This window comes from Eumetopias jubatus, unplaced genomic scaffold (assembly GCF_037043125.1).
Source record: "Eumetopias jubatus isolate StellerSeaLion01/CBP00866 unplaced genomic scaffold, mEumJub1_p1.0 scaffold_10, whole genome shotgun sequence".
In the NCBI taxonomy this organism is placed as follows: domain Eukaryota; kingdom Metazoa; phylum Chordata; class Mammalia; order Carnivora; family Otariidae; genus Eumetopias; species Eumetopias jubatus.
Genome location: NW_028274816.1, coordinates 60,085,230 through 60,108,486, shown reverse-complemented (window position 1 = coordinate 60,108,486; position 23,257 = coordinate 60,085,230). Strand labels below are relative to the sequence as shown.

Here is a 23,257-nt window from a genome sequence, read left to right as displayed (position 1 = left end):
TTCCATCAATCATATGATTTTACAGAAAGGTCCCCACACAATGTGCAACTGAGCCTTACAGGGAAGGCACCACCCTGAAGGAGCAATCTGAAACTTCTCCAAAGTCAGGATCTAGAAGTTCTGCCACCAAACTCAAGTAATAATCCTCACACTACGCCAGAACCAATCCTTATACTCCTATTCTTGTCTCATAATGTGTGAAAACAAAAGAATCTTCCCATTGCCACTTTAGGAAATGTATGTGTATGTGTGTGTGTATTTCATTTCAGGGACTGTGACATTCACCAGTACTCCACTGTATTCTCCTAGAAGCACAGGGACTGCACAGACCCTGCTCAGAGAGCTTGTGTGCACAATCATGATATCAGAGACCTACACAAAACTGGTTGTCTTGTGTGAGGGCAGCTTCCCTCCCCAAGGCAGGACCTCTCCTTGTGCAGCTCTGCCTCTTCTATTGCGTCTTGAGAACCTCTGTCCAGAATGAGGAGTTTCTGACCCTGTTCTTAAGGGAAAGATGGAAGCTTCGTTCATTCAGACAATAAGAGAATTTCAGTGGTACTTCCGGACTCATCTTCCCCTTTCCTCAGACCCTCTGCCCACTTCATGCAAGATTAGAGGTGGTTCCAGAACAAAGTATCCACCAATGCAGAATAAAGCAAACACTTTGAACATCCAATCCTTTGGTTCTACTCCTGTGCTGCTGATTCAGTTCTTAGAAGCAGAGTAGGCCGCACGTTATGTGGGGTGGAGGCATATCTCATTTACGGTGTTCTGGAAAATTACCAAGGAGGTGACAAGTTTTCAGAATTTTAAGTTTTAAGAATGACTTCTGGATGTACCTATAATGTCCTTTATTCTCATATGAACAAAGAGCTGCCCCTGAACTTTCTAAAAGCCACAGCATATCATGTTGCCTTTCGTTACTCTTTATTTTGAAGTAATTACAGATACACAAAATGTGCAAAGACTGTATGAAAACGTCCTTGTAAACTTCACCCCTTCACCCAGGTTCCTCAGATAGTTACATGTTACATAACATAGCACAGTATCACTCTATGACCCAGCAAACAAATTTACATCCACAATCAGCGAAATGTTCCTACCCAAAAGCTGTCACTGTGCTGGAGATTCCTGTAAAGATGATGACTAAGGAGCTGGCTATAAACAGGTGCTTGACACTCAAATCTGTGGATCTTAACCTTCACCTATGACAAAAAGGAAGATATACTGGTAAAGAAAGAAGAAATTCCCCAGGATTCTAATCAGCACCTGTGGTAAGAAGACCATTCCTACTGCCAAAAACCTGGAGGCCATCTGATGGTTCACAATGAGTGACGTTCTTCCTTTGGGGGATGCTGCATGGGAACCTGAAGTCTCGCCTACATTTACCATTTCAAGTGTAAACCAATATTCTTCACATAGGCTTACTTCCCATTAAGACATATTTACTTCAGGGGCGCCTAGGTGGTTCACTGGGCTAAGCATCTGCCTTCAGCTCAGGTTATGATCATGGGGCCCAGGACTGAGCTCCACGTCAGGCTCCCTGCTCAGCAGGGAGTCTGCTTCTCCCTCTACCGCTGCTCCTCCCCGCTCTCTCGTGCTCTCCCCCTACTATCAAAAATAAATAAAATCTTTAAGAAAAAAATATTTAATTTTAGCTTCATTAAAAGCCTTCTAAGAGTTGAATGGGGAATTCTAAAGAACGCTCACAACGTAAGAATCTCTGCTGTCAAGGCACTTGAAGTCTTCATTCATCAAAAATCAGGGATGGGACTACTACTAGTTTCATTCTAAGGAGGAGAACTTAGGCACACAGGGTTGAGTGATTTCACTATCTTCACTCCTTGTTTAGCAGCAGACTGGGGACTTAAAGTTACTGGGGGAGGTATCAAAGCACATGATTTAACCATTACGGTATACTGAAAAAGCTGGATGGCTATGTTCTTATAATAATCTAGCTCTACACTTGGGTGTTTTCATAACTTGTACTCATATTTTAGATTAGTGGCATATTATTTATAATTTTGGCTGGGACCAGTTTCCATTTATGTGCAAAGATTTTTTTTTTATATGCCAATACCAATGATGCATGAAGCTTCCAAGACCTTAATAAACCGGATACTCTGATTGCAACACAATACATCCAGAATTTGCACCATGACCAAGTTGAACTTAATGACTGCAAGATTTGCTTAATATTAGTACAGTAAGAGAGAGTCCTGTGTTTTTATGCCAGGAACAAGAGAGAGTGGCACCTGTCACCAGAACTTCGGAAATATCTCATATGATGCGCCACAGGTATGGTAGAGAAAATGCTAATGTGCAATTATACCAAGACTGCAAGATACAAGGTCATAATACAAAAGTTAACTATCTTTCCTAGATATCAGCAAGAAACAAGTGACTTGAAAATTTAAAAAAAAAACATCATTCACATCAGGACCAAAACAAGAAGTTCCATCACAGACATCACTGTGGCAACACATGGAAAGTCTGTGATGGAGACATAACATCATTAACAGATTTCCAACTACAGGTCCAAATTCAATAATAAAGTAAATAAACCTCATCATGCAATCTAAATGAATAAAATGACTGTATAAACTGAAGATACGTGGGCATTTCCACAGATGCCCCTGCTCCTTTGATACCCATTGTCTCAGGAATTTTCAATCATTTTGACTTTTAATTTTCGGGCAGAATCTAACATTTGATTTGATTAATCTTCAAGAACTAGATTTAGTTCTCACTAGTAAGAATTTTCTCATGCACAGTACATCGTACCACCTACTTAAGCAATTTACCACATGTTGTGTTTATAGGGTTTTCCCCAACATGAAATCTTTGGTGATTCCTGAGGTCAAGTCATGGCACGAAGGCCATGCCATTCTTTTGTAAAGTTTCTTTGCAGTATGCATTCCCTCATGACTCCAAATGTGAGAACATTTAATAAAAGCCTTACCACAGGTTCTACATCTTTATCTTCATTCTGTGTATATTCTGGTGTCTACTCAGGCTTGAATACTGCTTAAAGGCTTTCCCACATTCATGACATCTGTAAGGCTTCTCCCCAGTATGAATTCTCTGATGAACTGTAAGGCTTGAATTCTGACTAAAGGCCTTGTCACATACATTACATTTATATGGTTTCTCTCCAGCATGAATTCTCTTATGTTGAGTAAGATTTGAACTCCCGGAGAAGGCCTTTCCACACTCATTACACTTGTAAGGTTTCTCTCCAGTGTGAGTTCTCTCATGACCCCAAAGGTGTGAACGGGTGATAAATTCCTTACCACACTGATTACATTTATAAGGTTTCTCTCCAGAATGGATTCTTTTATGTTGAACAAGATTTGAACACTCAGAAAAGGCTTTGCCACACACATTACATTTGTAAGGCTTCTCTCCAGTATGAATTCGCTCATGTCCCCAAAGGTGTGAACGTATCATAAAATCCTTACCACATACATTACATTTATATGGTTTCTCTCCAGTATGGATTCTCTGATGCCTCGTGAGGTTTGAGAACCTGTTAAAGACTTTGCCACACTCATTACATTTGTAAGGTTTCTGCTCAGAATGAATTCTTTGATGAGTAGCTAAGGTTGAGCAATGGCTAAAAGTCTTCCCACACTCTTTACATTTGTAAGGTTTTTCTCTTTTTGGTGTTTTTTGGTGTTGTGTCTGTAATGAAGAATGTGTAAGAGCCTTCCCATATTTGTTAAAAATGTTGGCTTTGACACTAGAAGGAATCTTTTGAAGTGAAACTGAAGTCTTTTTGGTAGACTTCTCAACTTGATTACTTTCATGAATTTCCTCTTGGGTTTGAAATCTTTGCAGTTCAGCCAGATGTGAATGAAAGCTTAATCCAAGCCCACTGTCCAAACAGTTCCTATACTTGCTTCCTGAAGAGCCTACCTTGTTTTTTAGTGTCTTATTCATATCATGTTTATAATACTGAGATTTACTATTTCTTATGGAAACACTATGCTTTACAGGGAAATTATTCCAGAATTTGTGATGTTGTTGGTCTTCTCTACAAGTGAGATTTTTATAATGGGATGTAGTCATTCCTTTGTAATTTTTTTCTTCATATAGCCACTGAGTCCCAAATTTGTTCACATCTTGCTGGACTTCCCTCAAACCAAAGTCATCAAAGTCATGACTTACGTGTCTTTCCAAAACCAACGTTTGGAATAATTCTCCATTATTAATGTTGTCTTTTGGTGGTAATTCTTTGCTCATACATCTAGTAGAGATATCTGTAATATATAAATAAAGACAGGCTTCATATTAACCAGAGTTTATAAAGACGGATATTTTATATGAAAAAGTATTACACCAGGGGCACCTGGGTGGCTCAGTCATTAGGCGTCTGCCTTCAGCTCCGGTCATGATCCCAGCATCCTGGGATCAAGCCCCGCATCGGACTCCCTGCTCAGTGGGGGGCCTGCTTCTCCCTCTCCCTCTCAAATAAATAAAAGATTAAAAAAGAAAATAAAAGAAAAAGTATTATACCAAAAGTAGAATTCATAATTAACAGAGTTATCAAGCTTCTCAACCATGGTGTGCAAATGTTTAGAAACACAAAAAAACATAAGATTCCTCAGTAATGAAAGAGTGATTACATGTAGTTCAAATTATTTTCAGGTAAGCCTATTTAAATGCTCTGTGATCAAAAGTTCCAGTGCCCTGAAAGACAGGAATTTTCCATAGGCACCCCAAAACCTAAAAACCTCATAGGAGGGATAGAGGTGAATCATACTTGAAAAAAAAATATATATATATTAAAGTCAATTCTTGAGGGGCGACTGGGTGGCTCAGTCGGTTAAGCGTCTGCCTTTGGCTCAGGTCATGATCCCAGGGTCCTGGGGATCGAGTGCCCGCACTGGGCTCCCTGCTCAGTGGAAAGCCTGCTTCTCCTTCTCCCTCTACACCTCCCCCTGCTCATGCTCTCTCTTGCTCTGCAATCTCTCTCTCAAATAAATAAAATCTTTAAAAAAAAAAAAAGGTCAATTCCTGAATACTTGCTGTCTACAATATTAAAATAACATTCAAGGATAATAAAATATTCTTCTGAATACTTCTTCCAAAAATATACCCAGGCAAAAGAGGCATACTGCAATGTAATAATCAGTGAATTGTGATTATATACCATAATATATGTAGAAATTAATTATGTGTCAATCATAATGAAAAATAATAAACATGTTAGTAACCCAAGGCGAATCCAGAAATAATTAATAAATACGGTCATTTATTAAAAAATGTATATAGACTTCAGAATTCTAAAGAGCTCACCCATAAGAGAAAAAGAAAGAAGTTGTATTTCAAGAGAAGCACACAATATCATAAACGGAAAATATGTTGAAATCATCCATTGTGAAATAGAAGTTCTGATAAATATGTAATAGTATAGAGATTAACAGTGGGGCTCTGTGACATGGAAATGGCAAAGAAGGGAACTTCAGGAGACTCCAGCAGGAGATGAACTACCAAAAACTGTCAGAATGAACTTTGTAAGAACCCTGGAAATTAATCACGGGATTCCAGCAACAAGGCACCCTCTTCATCAAGAAAAAGGTAGCTGTTTTAACTTGCCCTGACTCTGTGCCCTGCACCCCAGCTAGGAAGTGGCCTTGAAGATGGCAGTCTGCAAGGGATACAGGCTTCCCAAACCTCAGGGAAGAGATGGCATCTTCAAAGAACTGTGACTGGTTATTTGTTTGTTTCTTAAGTCTGCCTGCTGGCTCCCTGAAGGAGTGGCTCAAAATGCTTGCTTTCTTTGGCCTACCTCAGATCTCTACCTAAATGGAGCTAATAACCAGGGGCCATTCGTCACAAACATTTAAAGGTAAGTCTAGTAGCCACTGCCACCTAGGGCAGGAGAACAACTGGGGCAAACAATGTGCAAACTGAAAACCCTGAGGAAAACACTGGGGAGTGAGGTGCACTGGGGAGTAAGGCTTTGAAAATTCCCCACACATTTTAGGGACCCTAGAAGGTTGCGGGCATGCCCAGGACCAGACACATGAGAAAAGACCTGAGAAGCCCCCAAGCGTTCCTGCTGACCAGCAGATTGTGAGCAAGCAGAAGTGAAGGATAAGACACTAAGGCACTGTTGTCTTAAACTTCTACCCTGTATGTTTCATGCACTCCCCAACACACACACACACACAGACACACAGACACACACACACACACAACTCATCTACAAAGAGTGGAAAGTTGATTTGTTTTGTGTTTGGTTTCAGCAGTTTCAAGAAATCTGTTGAATCACTAGCTGACCAATAAGCGAACCAAAGGCATCAATGGCTACACGTAAAAAAGAAAATACACCACACAAAATTTGTTGAGGGAAACAAACACACACACACACACAACAACAATCACAAGAGACATAAAAAAATCCACCACCCTCGGAAGGGAGAATATTATGATTTCCAACGTTTCATCATATTCAAAATGTCTCACTTTAAACATGAAGTTACAAAGGAGGCAACACAACAATAAAGCAGGACCCATACAGAAAAATATTTAATAAATGACAAAACTTGGCCCTAAGGAAGCCGAAACTTTGGACTTACTAAACACACACTTTAAATTAACTCTTTAAGCTAAAGGGAATGATGGACAAAGAATTAAAGAGCAATCAGAAAAATACTGTATCAATAAACAGAAAATATCAATAAAGAGATAGAAGGTGGAAGAAGAAACTGAACATATTCTGAAGCTGAAATGTAAAATACCTGAATTGAAAAATGTCATAGAGAGGTTCAATATCAGGTCTAATGAGGTGGAAGTAAGATTCAGCTAACTGGCAGGGAGATCAGTTGAGATTACCCTGTATGAGGAGCACAAAGAAAAAGACTGAGTATAAGCGAATAGAGTCTAATGGTGCTGCAGGACAACATCATGTGGGCCAACATATGAACAATGGGAGTCCCAAGAAGAAAGGAGAAAGAGAAGGAGCCAGGATTATTGAAGAAATATGGTAAATAATTTCTTAAATGTTAAAGACAAGACTCTACAAATCTAAGAACTCAGTGAACATGCAATTAAGAAAAACTGCAACAGAGACGCACACTGCAACAAATCATAATCAATATGTGGAAAGACAAAGGTAAAAAAGAGAACTTTGAAAGCAGGAAGGGAGAAGCATGATATACAAAGGACGCACAATAACTTGCAGAGCTGATTTTTCAGCCAAATCATGAAGTCCAGAGACAATGGCATAACGTACTTAAAGTGCTGACAAATGAAAAAACAAACAAAACAAAAATCTGTTATCAATTCTATCCCCAGAAACACCGTCCTTTGAGCATATGGGAGAACTTAAGGCTTCCAAGAGAAACAAAAGGTGAGAAAGTTCCTTGTAAGTAAAACAGCACTATCAGAAATAAAAGATGGAACACTTCTCACTTTATTCTCAGAGGCCAACATTAATCTTATTGCCCCCAAAGATTATTTATTTTAGAGAGAGAAAGTGAGTGAGTGCTGGAGGGGAAGAGCAGAGGGAGAGGCACGGAGAGTCTTAAGCAGACTCCACGCTGAGCGTGAGAGCCCGACAGGGTGCTTGATCTCATGACCCTGAGATCAAGACCTGAGCTGAAACCAAGTTGGACCCTTAACCGACTGCACCCCCTTGGTGCCTCTGAGGCCAACATTATTCCGATACCAAACCAGACAAAGACATCACAAGAAAAGAAAACTACAGAATAATATTCCTCATTAATACAGATGTAAAAGTCTTCATCAAAACACCAGCCAACTGAATAGAAAGTTTTATTAAAATTATACAACAAAGGGACACCTGGATGGCTCAGTGGGCTGAGTGTGTGCCTTTGGCTTGGGTAGTGGTCTTGAGTCCATGTTGGGCTCCCTGCTCAGCAGGGAATCTGCTTCTCCCTCTTCCTTTGTCCCTCCCCCCCCCTCAAATAAATATATAAAATCTTAAAAAAAAGAGAGAGAAAAGAAAAAAACTTACACAACATAAATAAGAGGGACTTGTTCCAAGAATTCAACAATGGAAGTTTCAACCTATAAACGCCCATAAACATAATAATCCATATCAACAGTAAGACAAACAGAAAAAAACCTACATAATGATCTCATTGTATGCAGAATATCTGAAAAATTCTAAAACTCTTATGACAAAAACACTCAGCATACTCAGAAGAGAAGGGACTTTACTCAACCTCTTAAAAGATTTACGAAAACCTATAGCTAATATCCTAGTTGAAACAGTAAAGATTTCCTCCTGAGATAAGAAATAAGACATGGACATCCATTTTCATTGATGGTATCTAACAGTATTCTGCAAATTCTAACCAGAACAATAAAACAAGAAAAAAAAAAAAGCCCAGATATTGGAGGGAAAAAGGAGAATTATCTCTGTGTGAAGATGTCATAGATTTACATATATAGAATTCCATGAAATATCCCCTGAAAGAGGTAAACACACACATACAAAATCTTATAATGTTATAAGTGATGTCAAGAAAGTTGCAGGATACTCAGTTGTGCTTTATACAATATACTGAACAACCGGAAAAGGAAATTTTAGAAATGATACTATGTATAATGTACCATCCAAAGAATAAAATGCTGTGAAATAAATTTAACCAAGGAGGTGATAGGCCTGTAAAGCTGAGAATTGTAAAATGCTGCTGAGAGAAATTAAACATGTTTACATAAAGGGAAAAAACAGAGCATACAATGGATTGGAAGATTGCATATTTTTAAAGATGGTAATATTGACCAAAGTGGTCTGGAGATTCTATACAGACACTATCAAAATTCCAAAAACCATTATGGTAGAAGTGGAAAAACATGATCCAATAAATATGGAACTGCAAAGGGCCCCTAAGAGTCCAGACAATATTGAAAAAGAAAAATTCTGCACAATACATAAACAGAGACAAAACATAGGCTGGTAGTTTCCAGGGACTGGGAAGAGAGGAAAATGTGGAGAAACTGCTTAATGGGTAAAAAACAGTAAATTGGAGGGTTGGAAATAAACAACCAGACAGGGGTAGTAGTTGAACAATTGCTAAATGCGGTGAAATGCCAATGAACTATTCACTTTAAATGGTTAGTTTCATGTTATATGAATTCTACTCTAATAAAGCGTTCCTTTTATTTTTTTAAAAAGATTTTATTTATTTATTTGAGAGAAAGAGGACGAGCAAGGAGAGAGGCAGAGGGAGAGGGAGAGGGAGAAGCAGGCTCCCTGCTAAGCAGGGAGCCCAACATGGGGCTAGATTATGACTGGAGCTGAAGGCAGACGCCTAATGGACTGAGCCACAAAGGCACCCTTAAAGTGTTCTTTTTAAACTAGCTAACAATCTAAGTGATTTATTTTGCAATAGATCTAAAAATAAATATTTTCCAATTTTAGTATGTTAAATTTGGAACTAAGTCTGATTATATTAGGTAAAAGTAATAGTTTTTCTTAGGCTGGCTTCCTCTCATTACCTGAAATTCTATCATGGATCTCTCAACATAATTCCGCACGTGAAACAGAAATGAGGGGAGGGAGGCTTTTACTATATTAGTAAACATAAAATTATCATGAAGAAAAATTACTGTGCACATGCCCAAAATTATTAAGTCCTGAATTCACGAAGATTATCAGGAGACTATAGGTAGCCTTGAGTCACTGCACTGAAACCACAAGGAATAACTTCTAATGAAGTCAGTATTATCAGCAGCAGTTAAGGTCAAAAACAGTATTTGCCAGTGCCAGGGGATTCATGCAGCAGGTGGCTGTGCAGGGGTAACCCAAAAATGTAAGAAACAAAAATGGTCAGAGAACAATAGAACACTGAGCTATGGGACAACAAGCACAATGTGAACACTAATTAGAGTTCAGCTTAAATAAAAGATGGAAAACAAAACAATCATCATGAGTTAGCTGAAAAATGGGATTTCCAGGACCTTACAAAATTTTGTGGAAAACTGTATCATGAGTAACAGTGATGAGGTACACGAAGTGCAAGAAATTGGGATTTATCTATAAAATAAAATTAGATATTTAAGTATTAGTTTAGTATGCGAAGAGTTTCATGGCAAATCTAGATAGGGAAATGATTTCTTAAAACACTTGAACCAAAATAAAAGTCTATAAAACTCATATAAAACCCAACAAGATATGTTTAGACAAATTAAAATATACCACAGAGAAATGAACATATCTTATGTAACTAATTATGGATGAATCACCTCTAATTCTGGGAGGAACACAGTCACTTCAAAACAAAAGTATATTCTCAAGATATCCAAGTTTCCCAATTTAAAAACTCCCAATTCATTCAAATGAGAAAAGTATTTTAAGTTTATTTTTTTTAGCAATCTCTATACCCAAAACAGAGCTAGAACTCATGACCCTGATCAAGAGTCACATGATCTTCCGAATGAGCCAACCAGGCACTCCAAGAAAAGTGTTTCTTTTTTTTAAATTTTTTTTAAAAGATTTATTTATTTATTTATTTGAGAGAGAGAGAATGAGAGCTAGAGAGCACGAGAGGGAAGAGGGTCAGAGGGAGAAGCAGACTCCCTACTGAGCAGGGAGCCTGATGTGGGACTCGATCCCGGGACTCCAGGATCATGACCTGAGCCGAAGGCAGTCGCTTAACCAACTGAGCCACCCAGGCACGCAAAAAGTGTTTCTTAATAACCAATTATAAAGTCAAGCAACACTCATGGAAAAATTTAACTATGAATATATTTTCTCTATTCTGGAAGTTATATAGGTTTTGGGAAAACAGCTGATCATCTACAACCCTTAACATTCAGGAAGGAAATCTTTTTTTTTTTTTTAAGATTTTATTTATTTATTTATTTATGTGACAGATAGAGACATAGTGAGAGAGGGAACACAAGCAGGGGGAGTGGGAGAAGGAGAAGCAGGCTTCCCTGCAGAGCCGGGAGCCCGATGTGGGGCTTGATCCCAGGACCCTGGGACCATGACCTGAGCCGAAGGCAGACGCTTAACGACTGAGCCACCCAGGCGCCCCAGGAAGGAAATCTTATAAAATATATGAACCAACATTCATTCTTTGATCAGACAGTCCCACAAAAAAAGGGTATAAAATAAAGAACACCGAGAAGTGTCATCAAATACATAACCAATGATTAAATACAAAAATAACAGGTTTACAATACCCTGCAGATCAAAGTACAAACATTTTCAAATACAGAAATGTGGTAGAGTTCAATAAGGTAGGCACCATGAACTCATAAATTCCCTCAACACAATATATCAAATCTTATTTGTTGAAGAAGGAATATAGCACACACATGGAATGAACACTGTTGCATGAACAATAGTTTGGACAACAGCCTCACAGATGAGGTTATGAAGGCAGACAATTTTCTCCCTAGAATAAATTCCTGTACTTGTTCACGGGGCCTGGGTGGCTCAGTTGGTTAAGCCTCTGCCTTTGGTTCAGGTCATGATCCCAGGGCCTTGGGATCAAGTCCCGAGTAGGGCTCCTTGCTCAGTGGGGAGCCTGCTTTTCTCTCCCTCTCTCCTCTCTCTGGTAAATAAATAAATAAAAGACTTTAAAAAAAAAAAAAGGGTGCCTGGGTGGATCAGTCGGTTAAGCATCTGCCTTTGGCTTGGGTCATGATCTCGGGGTCCTGGGATCGAGTCCTGCATTGGGCTCCCTGCTCAGTGGGGAGTCTGCTTCTCCCTCCACTCCACCCGCCCGCCCCCCCATTCGGGATCTTTCTCTCTCAAATAAATAAAATCTTTAAAAAAAAAAAAAGGAGCACAATTATGTTAAAAAAAATTTCTGTACTTGTTCATGCATAATCAAGTATACTCCTTAGTGTACTCCATCAACACTGCCACAGTGTCCCCAAGACACACTTTGGTGACACGCCAAAAACCGGAAGGACAACTGGAGCCATCAGCCAGGCTCTCGTGCTACACTCACTGTCAGCATCCTGGAACATGCTGACCACACTACTCAGGTGCTTCAGGGCCCACGTCGCTACTTAGCAGGGTGATGCTCTGACATCTAAATATATGTGCTCTCCATCCAGAATGTTCTTTTACCCAGTAAAATTCTCCTGGGAGAGTTCACCACAAGGTGCCCAGTTGACCAAAATATGAGGATAAAATTTCAGACGCTGAGGAACTGTATTTCAGAACCAAGAAAATTTCACAGGCAACACCATACAAACTTAGGAGACCAGGAAATCAGGGACAGCCAAGGGTTTCCCACACTCCCAGACTAAGGAGGAGCTGCAAGAGGGAGACAAAGACAGGAAATTAAGGAAGGGGGTTTGATTTTGTGGGGTGTTCAAACAGGACCTAAGGTCGGCCTACAGTCTCCAGGCTGAGGGCCCAAATCCTGAGATACAGTCCCCTTGAAGGACTGGGAATCAAAGGTTTTCCCCGCCCTCTCTCTATACAGCACTGCTGAAAGCAATCTCAAAACACCCTTCTATTCCCAGTACACATGCCCCTGAAGGGCGAAAGTGGAAATGAGGATATGGTAGAGGCACGGATCAGGCAGAGGGCTTGACACAGCCCATGCTCCTGCCTGGAGTCCCAGATGCAAAAGAGCAGCCGATGTTCCCACCATGACAGGTCACTCAGCACATGAAATGGGATGCAAGCTGGAGAAGGCCTGCAGTCAGGACGAAGGGGAGCCTCAGATCAGATCTGTGTGAACGGAGTAGGGAAGGAGAGGCTAAGGAAGGAAGAATACCCCTTACAAAGAGCCCTTCATGTGCTCCCCAAGGTTGAACCAGTAAAGGGCCCTGGGGGGGGGCAGAGAACTGCATGTCTGGGTCATGTTAAAGACTGCCCTTGTTGCTGACAAGAGCAGCAGAACCACCGAGGAGGGCACAGAAACATACACATACAAAGAAGAGAGTGAAGGAGAGGGAGAACAGTGAGTTCCTGTGAGAGTCCATGAGAAATCAACTCTTCTTTTCCAACCACCTCTCCTATGCAGAGGGAATGGTCCAAATGACATTTCAGGAAGTCACTTTCTGCCATCTATCCCTATTCGTGTTCACATCTTTGACACCTTCCCACCCACCAGGGTTTTGTTGCTAGTTTTACCCCACTCTTAGCATTTCAGAGCAAGCACTCTGCACAGTGGAGATAATATCCAGCTCAGAAAGAGATTCCTGCTGATATGGAAAACAGCAGATGATGTCCTGGGGTTTTCCCAGTCCTTTGTCAGCTGAGACCAAGGACGTTCATTACAGGCGCGTCTAGAATAGCATTTCACAAATTTGTTCAATGACATTCTTCTTCCTAATGCTTAAATGTTTGACAGATATCCAGCTCTCTTCCCAGAACGACCAAGTCAAAATTACAGGTGTAAAACCAGGGAATGTGGTATTTTAGTTTTGACATAAGGTCTTGTTCCTTCTAGCACCACCACTACCTGCATGATCATCTGCGTTTAAAATCCAGATACCACATTGTGAAGCTTTTCATTTCTGAATCAGCAGGGGCTGATTCAATTTCAGTCAAGCAGAGAAGGGGCTCCCAAGAAATCCCCAAGAAAAACACAAAGACACACCAGAGCAGTACCCAACCTCCGTAGGGAAACTAATCCTCACCCAGGAAGACCAGGTTCCTGTAGTTCTCCACCATCACGTCCCTGTACAAGGCCCTCTGAGCAGGGTCCAGGCACTCCCACTCCTCCTGAGAGAATTCTATGGCCACATCCCTGAAGGTCAACAGTTCCTGAAATGAAAGCACATTTCACCAAGAGGCCATTAGGGAACTACTTACTTCATAAAAATGAGAGGAGGAGAGAGGTGGAAGGGTCAAACAGAAATGAGGGCTTCCGTAGGTCCACAAAAGATCATTCTGAGCAAGTCATATACCCCTGATTTGGATTTGTTACACTTTTCCATCACAGGATTTCCTTCAGCTCAACTGAGGACTTTACAATATTGTGCCAGGTAAAATACACAAATGCAAAAACATCGACAAATGGTAAACTACATGCAAGTTCTAGGTAGTATGTTGTACACACCAAATGACAGCAAATTTCCACACGAGCTACAGCATGAGTAGTGTCTTCAGGGTTGATAAAGTCTATAGTAGTGTTAATGAAAGGTGTAAACTGCAAAATGGGAATCTCATAATAATAAAGCCATCTGAAGTTCTGAACACTTCCCATATGGTAAGCATTACTCTAATGCTTTACAAGTGTTAACCTGTAGAAGGACATTGCATCCAATTAAATTAGTATTTGTTCCCATCTTACACAGGACCCAACTCTGTCACACACACTCTAATGAACATGCCTCTGGTCAAACAGATACAAACGGCAGAGCGTGCACCTGAACCAAGTGGTCAGGCTTTAGGATGGGACTCATAGTGCCACACAGTGAAGTAATGCATGCAACAATGAACGTCTGTTGACAGAGGGTTTGCTAATGAAGAAAACCTGAAACAAGTTCAAGGCTGAAACATAAGCCTGGATAAAAGGTCAATATATACGCATGCACACACACATGCACTTACACCATATTCCTACTGCTATTATCTCATTTCCATGATGGTGTAGAAATAAATTTAAGGCCATGGAAAATATGTCAGACATACTTCCAACGTTAAAATAAATAAAAGTTATTTATGAAAGGATGATGTCTTTTTTACACACCATGGGCTAATGTTCACACACACGTGTGGACAGAAAACACATACACTGAAAATAACTGAAATCAAAATACCAGTTTCTAAATGACATCTTTTTTTTTTTAAGATTTTATTTATTTATTTGATAGAGAGAGAAACAGTGAAGACAGGGAACACAAGCAGGGGGAGTGGGAGAGGGAGAAGCAGGCCTCCCGCTGAGCAGGGAGCCCGATGTGGGACTCGATCCCAGGACTCTGGGATCATGACCTGAGCCGAAGGCAGATGCTTAACCGACTGAGCCACCCAGGCGTCCTTAAATGACATCTATTTTTACATAAATCTTTATTATCTATCATTTTTTACTCATGTGCATTTCTGGTACAAGAACACGTGCAAATTGTATTAGATGTAAATAAAACTGTCAATGTTATTCTATTTAGTCTGCTTACAAAAACAACCCTGTAAACACAATTTTTTAAAAAAATATTTTATTTCTTTGAGAAAGAGACAGAGTGAGAGAGAACATGAGCAGGGTGAGGGGCGGAGGGAGAAGCAGACTCCCCGCTGAGCAGGGAACCCAATGCGGGGCTCAATCCTGGGACTCCAGGATCATGACCTGAGCCACAGGCAGACGCCCCTAAACACAATTTTTTTTTAAAGTAATCTCTACTACCAACGTGGGGCTCAAACTCATGACTTCCAGATCAAGAGTCCCATGATCTACCCCCCAAACAAGCCATGCACCCCCTGCAAGATTTTTCTAAAACTAGTAACAAGTACTTTTGATCTCCATTAAATAGATACATGGAAGTGTATGAGCTGGAATCTGCATGCAGATCGAGGGGCTGAGGGCAGGTCCTGGAGTGAGCATGAGCAAACATGTCAGGAGGGACACCAGAGTGTGGCGAGCACGGCCACCTGGAGGTGAGGACACAGACGACAGAACAAGGAACTGAGATATGACTTTACCTGAGAATGAGTCATTCCTGACTCTCTGGGCTTTCCTCCTCTCCCTCCCCTGGGCTTCTCTGCCAGGCTAGATGGGTCTTGAGACGTCAATCCTGAGTGTCAAATATATGCTGTTTAGAACTTGGTCAACATACGCCTTCCTGTTGCACACACACACACACAGGAAGATCCTCCCCTCTGCTGCCCACCGCCACAGGAGGGATTCAGGGACACCGTACTGCTACATGGAGACCAGCAAGTGAGTGTTGTGACCTCTTCCCGCAGAACTCACTCCCCTCCTGGTGAAGCACACACATGAGCTGCAGCAGTGGGGAATCTGGGCTGCATTAACCCTCCCGTTAAAGCCACAGACCCGCCCCGATGACACCCCATGTAGAGAACAACCCCCCTCACCTCTCTCTAGATCAGGGGCTGCTTTTAGTTCTCATCACTGGATGAGCCAGAGCCCTAGTGCTTGATGCTGGATACTGAGGCTGGGCCCCATTATGCCCAAACACAAGAAGAGAAATCTCTGGGGACTGGGCACATGAGGAATGTGCAAAATGCCTCACAATCCCATGGGAAGTCAGGGTGGAACACCAGAGGAGACCAGCCCAGCACCCCACCCACCTGTGGCTCTGCTCCCTCCTAGGGCCCTGTCCCCTGCATGCAAACCGTGGAAGAGAAAGGAGCAGAGAGACCCATGCAGAGCAGGCATCACAGGTCAGAATGGGGGGTTGGAGGGAAGCTAGAATGGGACATGGCAGTGTCAGAGATGGCCCCATGAGAAGGTGATCTCACAACAAACACCTGGGGAAGGAAGTTCACCACCTGCATTTGAAGTCAGAGAATTCTAGACAGAGGGACCACCCTTGGGAAAGCCCTGGGGCAGTCCTGACCCTGGCCTCAAGAACAGCAAAGGCATCTGTGGGCCTCAATCCCAGGGAGGGAGGAGGAGACAAGCAGGGGATCAGGTCACAGAAGTAGATCAGGAATGTCCAGCCATGGTCTTCAGACAATGTTCTCCTCCATCTCAAGTGAATTCTGGAAGCCCTGTAGTCTTTCACCCAGATTAAAGTCTTTTTTTTTAATTCTATCATAAGTGAAAACACACACAAACAAGAGGCTGTGTATTTTGAAAACATGCCAAGATGGTTACCTACGCCCCAGGAAGGATGGCACTGCTCTTAACTGGGAGGTGGAGGACGGGTGGGAACACAGTCGGGGGAGTTCAGGAGGTCATGTTTGGAAACTGTAAGGTGGAGATGCCCGTTACATGTCCCAGCAGAGAGGCAGAAGAGACAGCTTAGAACACAATGTGGCGTCTAGGGCAGGGGTCTGAGATGGAGTGTGAACCTAGGAGACCTCAGGGTGTTTAAACCCTGAGACACGGTGATATGGAAAGTCACCAGGTGTAGACAGAGAAGAGAAGAGGTCCAAGACTAGCCAATGGGCTACTCCTCCAATCAGAGAGGGTTGAGGAAAAATATGCAGAGGAAACGGAAGTTAACAAGGTGGGGAGAAGAAAACTGAAACACACACACACAAACGAGAGGTAAGATTTGTCGATACTGTAACGTCCAGAAAGCCATTAAAAAAAATGTCTTCAAAGGAAGGAGTGGTCACTGTTCAACATGTTGCTGATCAGATGAAGAGAGTCAATCACCCAGTAGATTTAGAACATTGGAGGACATTACTGTCTCCGACAAAGGGAATGGAATGGTAGACCAAAGTCTGAGGGTTAAGAGTCAAATTCAAGCACAACTGCAGAGTACAGACAAATTTTCAGTGTTCTGCATAGAAGAGCTCTTTGTATCTTTTCACTATTGTGAGAAATGCTATGAACATAAGAGTACAGATACTTGTTCTGGTCCCTGTTTTCAAGTTCTTTGTGAATATACACAGAAGTAAATTTGGTGGATCATATGGTAATTCTACGTTTGATTTTTTAAAAAGCTATCTTATGATGCAAATAATTATAAAATGCACGAGTCATATAAACAGTAATTCTCTTTCTCATCTGTTCAATTCAAACAAGCAAATTTAAAGTTAAATACATTATGGAGACACAGGTCACTCTATCACAACTGAATCACCCATGTCCCATTAACCACCACTCACCCAGATCTGGGTTCCCTTTTTCTCCCTCCGAAGGATTTCTGTCTACCCATCTGTTCGTGTCTTTCTCTTTCCTGATTCACTCTACTGTTTCTCCTTTCCTGTGATTCCCGTCTCCAGTCTTGCTTTCTCCCCTTTTCTCTCTTCCTTTCCCTGCGCCTACACTTTCCGGGGGCACTCCTGAGACCTATTTCACCTTCCCTTACTCCTTCTGCCCAGGCTTTCCGACTGCTCCGAGCTCCATCAAAGCCGGCCTCGCTCTCCGCCCCACCCCCACCTGTGTCCTGCGCTCTCCCAGGTCCGCTCCCTGCGCCCCGACTCACTGGCACCCCCTCTGGCTGAGCTCTCGTACGGCTGAGTCTCTCTGCGCTGTCAGCCCTACCGCCTCAGTCCCAGCATCTTCGGCCCACAGCCCTTTTCTCCCCGCTGTCTGCGTCAAGTACCTCGCCCTCGTGGCCCCACCTCTGCTCACCGAGGGCCCCGACTGTCCTGTTCCCCTTCTTCTGGAGCGCCTCCCTTTCCTCCACATTTCGCTCTTCTCTTTTCTCCGCTTGCGACTTTCCGCTCTTACGGCCTCACTGCAGGTCCCTCCCGCGTCCTCTATCTTGCCGCCTCTTCACGGACCCTCTCACGGATCTCTCCTCCGCCATTCCCCTTCTCCTGCTCCCCCTCTCCCCCTCGTCTGCCGCCGTCCCGGCCTCCCTTCCGCGGTCCCGGCTTCCCCAAGGCCCCCCATCCTCGCGGGGAGGGGGAGGGCACCTGCTCCGTGACTCCCCGCGATCTTCCGTCCCGAAGCCCGCGCGGACGAGGGTGCCGTCCCTGGGCATCGGTCCTCTCACGCTACGCGGGGCTGCACGGCGCGGGGGCACCTCAGGAGGGCGGCGGGGTCTGCGCAATCCCAGGGCCAGGGCCAGACTCCGCGCCTCGACGGGCCGAGCCGGGCCAGGCTGCGGCGCGAGGCGCACACGCCCATCTCCCTGGACTCCCACGGCGCGGGCGGGAGGGGTGCCCAGGGACGGCGCGAAGCGAGGAGACAACGCGGCAGGCGGCGTCTGAAGGCCCGAGGGCCGGGGGACCACAGGCAGGGGCCGACTCCGAAAAATGTGAACCTAAACGCACCGGGACCCCCGGAGCCGCAGCGCCGCCCGCAGGGTTCCGTGTGTATCTCCGCGACGCCCTACTTACCGCGGTGGGAGGCGGGGGTGAGGGGACTCTAATGTGCGCGGAGACCCCGGACCCCAGGGTTGTAGGCCTGGGGACTGAGATTCTGACGTAGAAACGCGAAAGTTAAAATCCCAGGCAGCCGATTTGACCTTCGCTCCCGGTTAGCCGCTTCCGGGTCGGCGACAATCTGCGCCTGCGCGCCAGTGGGACGACGGGACTGGGAAGGCCCTGTGGGGAGTGCTTCCGGTAATGGGCGGGAGGCGAATTGTGGCCTGGCCGAGATGCTCGCCGCCTATGGGCGGGGTTGGGGCAGAGCCTGGGTGGAGCGCCTCCGGCCGCTCCGGGAAGCTCGTACTGGCCAGGCCTTCGCCCTGAATTCTCTGGGTGGGTTGGGGCGGAGATTCGAAGAAGCATTTCCGGTAATGCGAGGGAAACACATATGATCTCTGGAGCCAGGGCGGCGGTAGGGCGGAGCCAGGCGGAAACTGGGCGCAGAGCTTCCGGCGCTGGGCGCACCGGAGGGGTGGTCCTGTCTGGGCCGTCGGACTCGAGGCTACGACCGTTGGGCCGGGCCTGGGTAGGGCGTCGACAGAGAGGTCGGGCCTTCTGGTAGCCCCTACGACCAGGGGCTGGATCCTGGGGACGGAACCAGGATCTCGGGTAGGATCTGGCTGGGGCCTGGTTGCCTCTGCTCCCAGTACGTGTTTTTGACTTTCCATCCCTTCCCATTTCTGTCGCGTCCTGTGTCACAGGACTGCTGTCTGCCCATTTAAGTTGGTTTCAAAAGTTTGAGGGAAGGTTGGAGTTTGTGGGCCGCCTTGTGTTAAAAGCTAACGTGGTTACGTTTAATTAAGGTGAAAGTGGCATTCCTGAAAAACTTTTGAGGACAAGGAACAAGTGTTGGCAAGGATGTGGAGAAAAAGGAACCCTCCTGCACTGTTTGCAGGAGATCAGACTGGTACACTCTGTGGATGACAGTCTGGAGTCTCCTCAAATAAAAGAACTACCTTCTGACCCGTAATGGAACTACCTGGTATTTACCCAAAGAATATAAAAACACTAATTCAAAAGGATACATGCACCCCTATGTTTATTGTAGCATTGTTTATAATAACCAAGTTATGGAACAGAGACGCATCAGTTGATAGAGGAATGGATAAAGAAGTTGTGGCACACACACACACACACACACACACACACACACACACACACACAAATGGAGTATTACTCAGCCATAAGAGTGAAATCTTGCCGTGTGTAAAAATAATGGATCCAGAAAGTATTATGCTAAATGAAATAAGTCAGAGACAAATAGCATATGACTCAGTAATATGTGGAATCTAAGAAACAAAATAAATGAACAAAGAAAAAAGAGATAAACCAATTTAGGACTTTGAACTACATAGTACTCCCTGAAGGTTGCCAGGGGGGAAGTCGGTGGGGGGATGGGAGAAACAGATGAGGGCCATTTAAAGCACACTTGTGTTGATGAGCACTGTGTAATGTATACAATTGATGACTCATTAAATGGTATACCTGAGGGCGCCTGGATGGCTCAGTCGTTAAGCGTCTGCCTTCGGCTCAGGTCATGATCCCAGGGTCCTGGGATCGAGCCCCACATCGGGCTCCCTGCCCCGCGGGGAGCCTGCTTCTCCCTCCCCCACTCCCTCTGCTTGTGTTCCCTCTCTCGCTGTGTCTCTCTCTGTCAAATAAATAAATAAAATCTTTAAAAAAAAATGGTATACCTGAAACTAGTATAACACTGAATATTAACTATATTTGGCATTAAAATAAAAAACTTGGGGCGCCTGGGTGGCTCAGTCCATTAAGTGTCTGCCTTTGGCTCAGGTCATGGTCCTACAGCCCTGGGATCGAGCCCCATGTCAGGCTCCCTGCTCAGCGGGGAGTCTGCTTCGCCTTCTCCCTCTGCTTCCCCACTCCTGCTCTGGGCTGTCCCTCTCTCTCACATAAAATAAAAATAAAATAAAAAACTTAATGCAAAAAAACTTCACTTAGAGATAGACATGTGCATCCTGCGACAGGCAAAATGTACTGAGTGGCCTGGGACCAGGTCCTCTGTGGAGAGTGATGTGGGGCCATGGCTGGATCCAGGAAATGTCTCCTGCATTAGAATGTAAGCAACTGAAGAAAGGAGTGCGGCTTTCTTTGCAAAGGATGCAAACTGAAATGTGCAATGCAATACTCAACCAATGTGAAATATACCATTACTGACCAACATTTTTCGGAATGTCATTTCCATTTCTAGCCCCATTCATCATGTGCTCAATCCTGTGTTCATATCTAGAGCTGTTCATAGGCACAGGACCTGGTGTGTGGGAGATGGGGGTTGAGACGTGATATTTAGGTCACCACGGTTTAGAAAAAAATTTTTTTAGAGTACATATCTAATTTGAGTTGTTCTTTATGTTTGTCAACGTATTCCACACTTGAAGTGACTGATAAACTCAACTTGAGGTAAACTTTTGTGACCTCATAATTCATTTCTCAGTAATTTCTAAATATAATTGCAAATTCATTTAGTTTTTTTATGGAGATTTTTGTATTGAGAAAGTTGACAGGTACACAAAACCCATTTTGGGGAGAAAATGAAAACACACAATAGAAAAAGTAAATACTGTTTGGGCCATAGCAGAACCCAGAGAATACATTTTTAATTGAAAAATTCTAGGCACTTTATAATTGACCTTTTGATACAAAATGACCTATTAAATTTACTTTTATCCAGAGTAACACTTCATAAAAAATTATGTTAGCATTTTTGTTTTTCTATTTCTAAATGTTCTGTCAGGTGTGGATTATAATCCTGCTCTTTTGAGTATATATTCTCTAGAAGACTGTTGAGTTTGATGTCATTTAAAGAATACTTTTGCAATATTTCCAGGGTCATTTGACAGGCACGTGAGTTTTCTTTATATGAACACTAAGGAAAGTGAAGGTAGACTGTCAATTTTCCAAAGGTCTGATTTATACCTTCAATAATCTTTAAGGCAATATCCATGAGTTAATATCCACGTTTCTCTAAAATCCATACATGTTAAAGATGAATTCTACAGTAAGAATTGAGGAGATAAAGGCATTTTGGATAAAAAGGCTTTTAATATATTAAATTTGTAAGGTTTCCTGTATACATTATGTGGTGTTTCATAAGTTTTAAGCCTGCTTATGGCTTCTGAAGTTTTTAATATTTGAATTACTTAACATTTACTAAGGTTTGAGTATCATTACTCATAAAATTCTTAAGTTTTCATTCCAAAATTAGTATTGTGGTGATCTCACAAGGAGTGAATTTTGGATGAAAACGTTGCCATATATATTACATTTGAAGATTACTCTGAGGTATTTAATGGATGTTTAATAATGTTTGACTTGGTTAAATACAGTGCCCCACTGTGTATAATTTTAAGATCTCTCCTGTATGAATTTCTGATTAGTAAAGATTCATCCTGTCTAAAGATTTTCCAAGTTCATTACTTTTGCAGTTTCTTTGTAATATGTAGAACTATATTATTTTGTTATCAACAAAAAAAGGGATCAAAACTTTCCCACCCTCATGCAAATGTTGGTTTTGACACTAGGAAGGATTCTTTCAGGTTGTGACACTAAAAACCTTTTTGATGGATTTCTTTGCTTGAGTACATTTACAATGTGTATCCTGTTTTAAATGTCTTCAAATAACCTAGATATAACTGAAAGAGAATCCAATCCTATTATCACATCATTCCATGCATTTGTTTCCTGCATGTTAAAAAAAAATACAGTGCTGGGGATAGATGAGAACCTTCAGAAGGTAATTACGTAGATTATGCTGTATTATATAATATTGCCTACCAGCCATGTTGGCATGAAAGAGGTTTCACAGCATGGACTCCCATGATCACAAATAAGTGACCTGTAGAACTTTCAACAAACTCTCAACAGCTGGAGAGAAGGCAATTATACGTGAAAGTCATGGATCCATTTTGTTTATGGGGAATTTTGCTGCTTGTGAAATTTATATTATCCTGCATCGTAAAGATTTCCATCATGTTACAGTCCCTATGAATTCTCTCTCCCATGACGACCTCCGGCTGTACTGCAGTTGTGGAACTGCATCAACCATGTGAGGAAAAGGGATACAGGAAAAATCAATCAGGTTTGTCTAAGAAATGGCAGGTACCATGTTACCATTTTTCCCCCTCAGGCCAACTCTTCAGGAAAGGACAAACACCTACAATATTAAGAATCTGTACTGCAAAGACAGTTAACTCTATTCATCACAAATCTGGGGGTGGAAACTACTACTTCCATTCTAAAGAGGACTATGAAGCACAGTATTGAGTGATTTCAGTAACTTCATATCCTGTTTAGCAGCAGACTGGGGACTTAAACCTACTGGGGGTGGTAACA

At 42.8% G+C, this 23,257-nt stretch overlaps 1 protein-coding gene across 2 annotated transcripts; it reads right to left on the bottom strand.

Moving 5' to 3' along the window:
- Positions 1-356: 356 nt before the first annotated feature.
- Positions 357-19,014, bottom strand: LOC148163274 (zinc finger protein 677-like). 2 transcript variants are annotated; one of them, XM_088027809.1, is made up of 4 exons: positions 18,872-19,014; positions 15,590-15,681; positions 13,591-13,717; positions 357-4,262 (listed from the first exon to the last, which is right to left on the bottom strand). In XM_088027809.1, the coding sequence occupies exons 2-4, from the start codon at positions 15,602-15,604 to the stop codon at positions 2,971-2,973; spliced, it is 1,434 nt and encodes a 477-aa protein (XP_087883935.1). In that variant the 5' UTR covers positions 15,605-15,681; positions 18,872-19,014; the 3' UTR covers positions 357-2,970. The 2 variants fall into 2 exon arrangements, with proteins under 2 accessions (XP_087883935.1, XP_087883936.1); XM_088027810.1 differs by lacking the exons at positions 13,591-13,717; positions 18,872-19,014 and having other exon boundaries at positions 15,590-15,861.
- Positions 19,015-23,257: the final 4,243 nt, after the last annotated feature.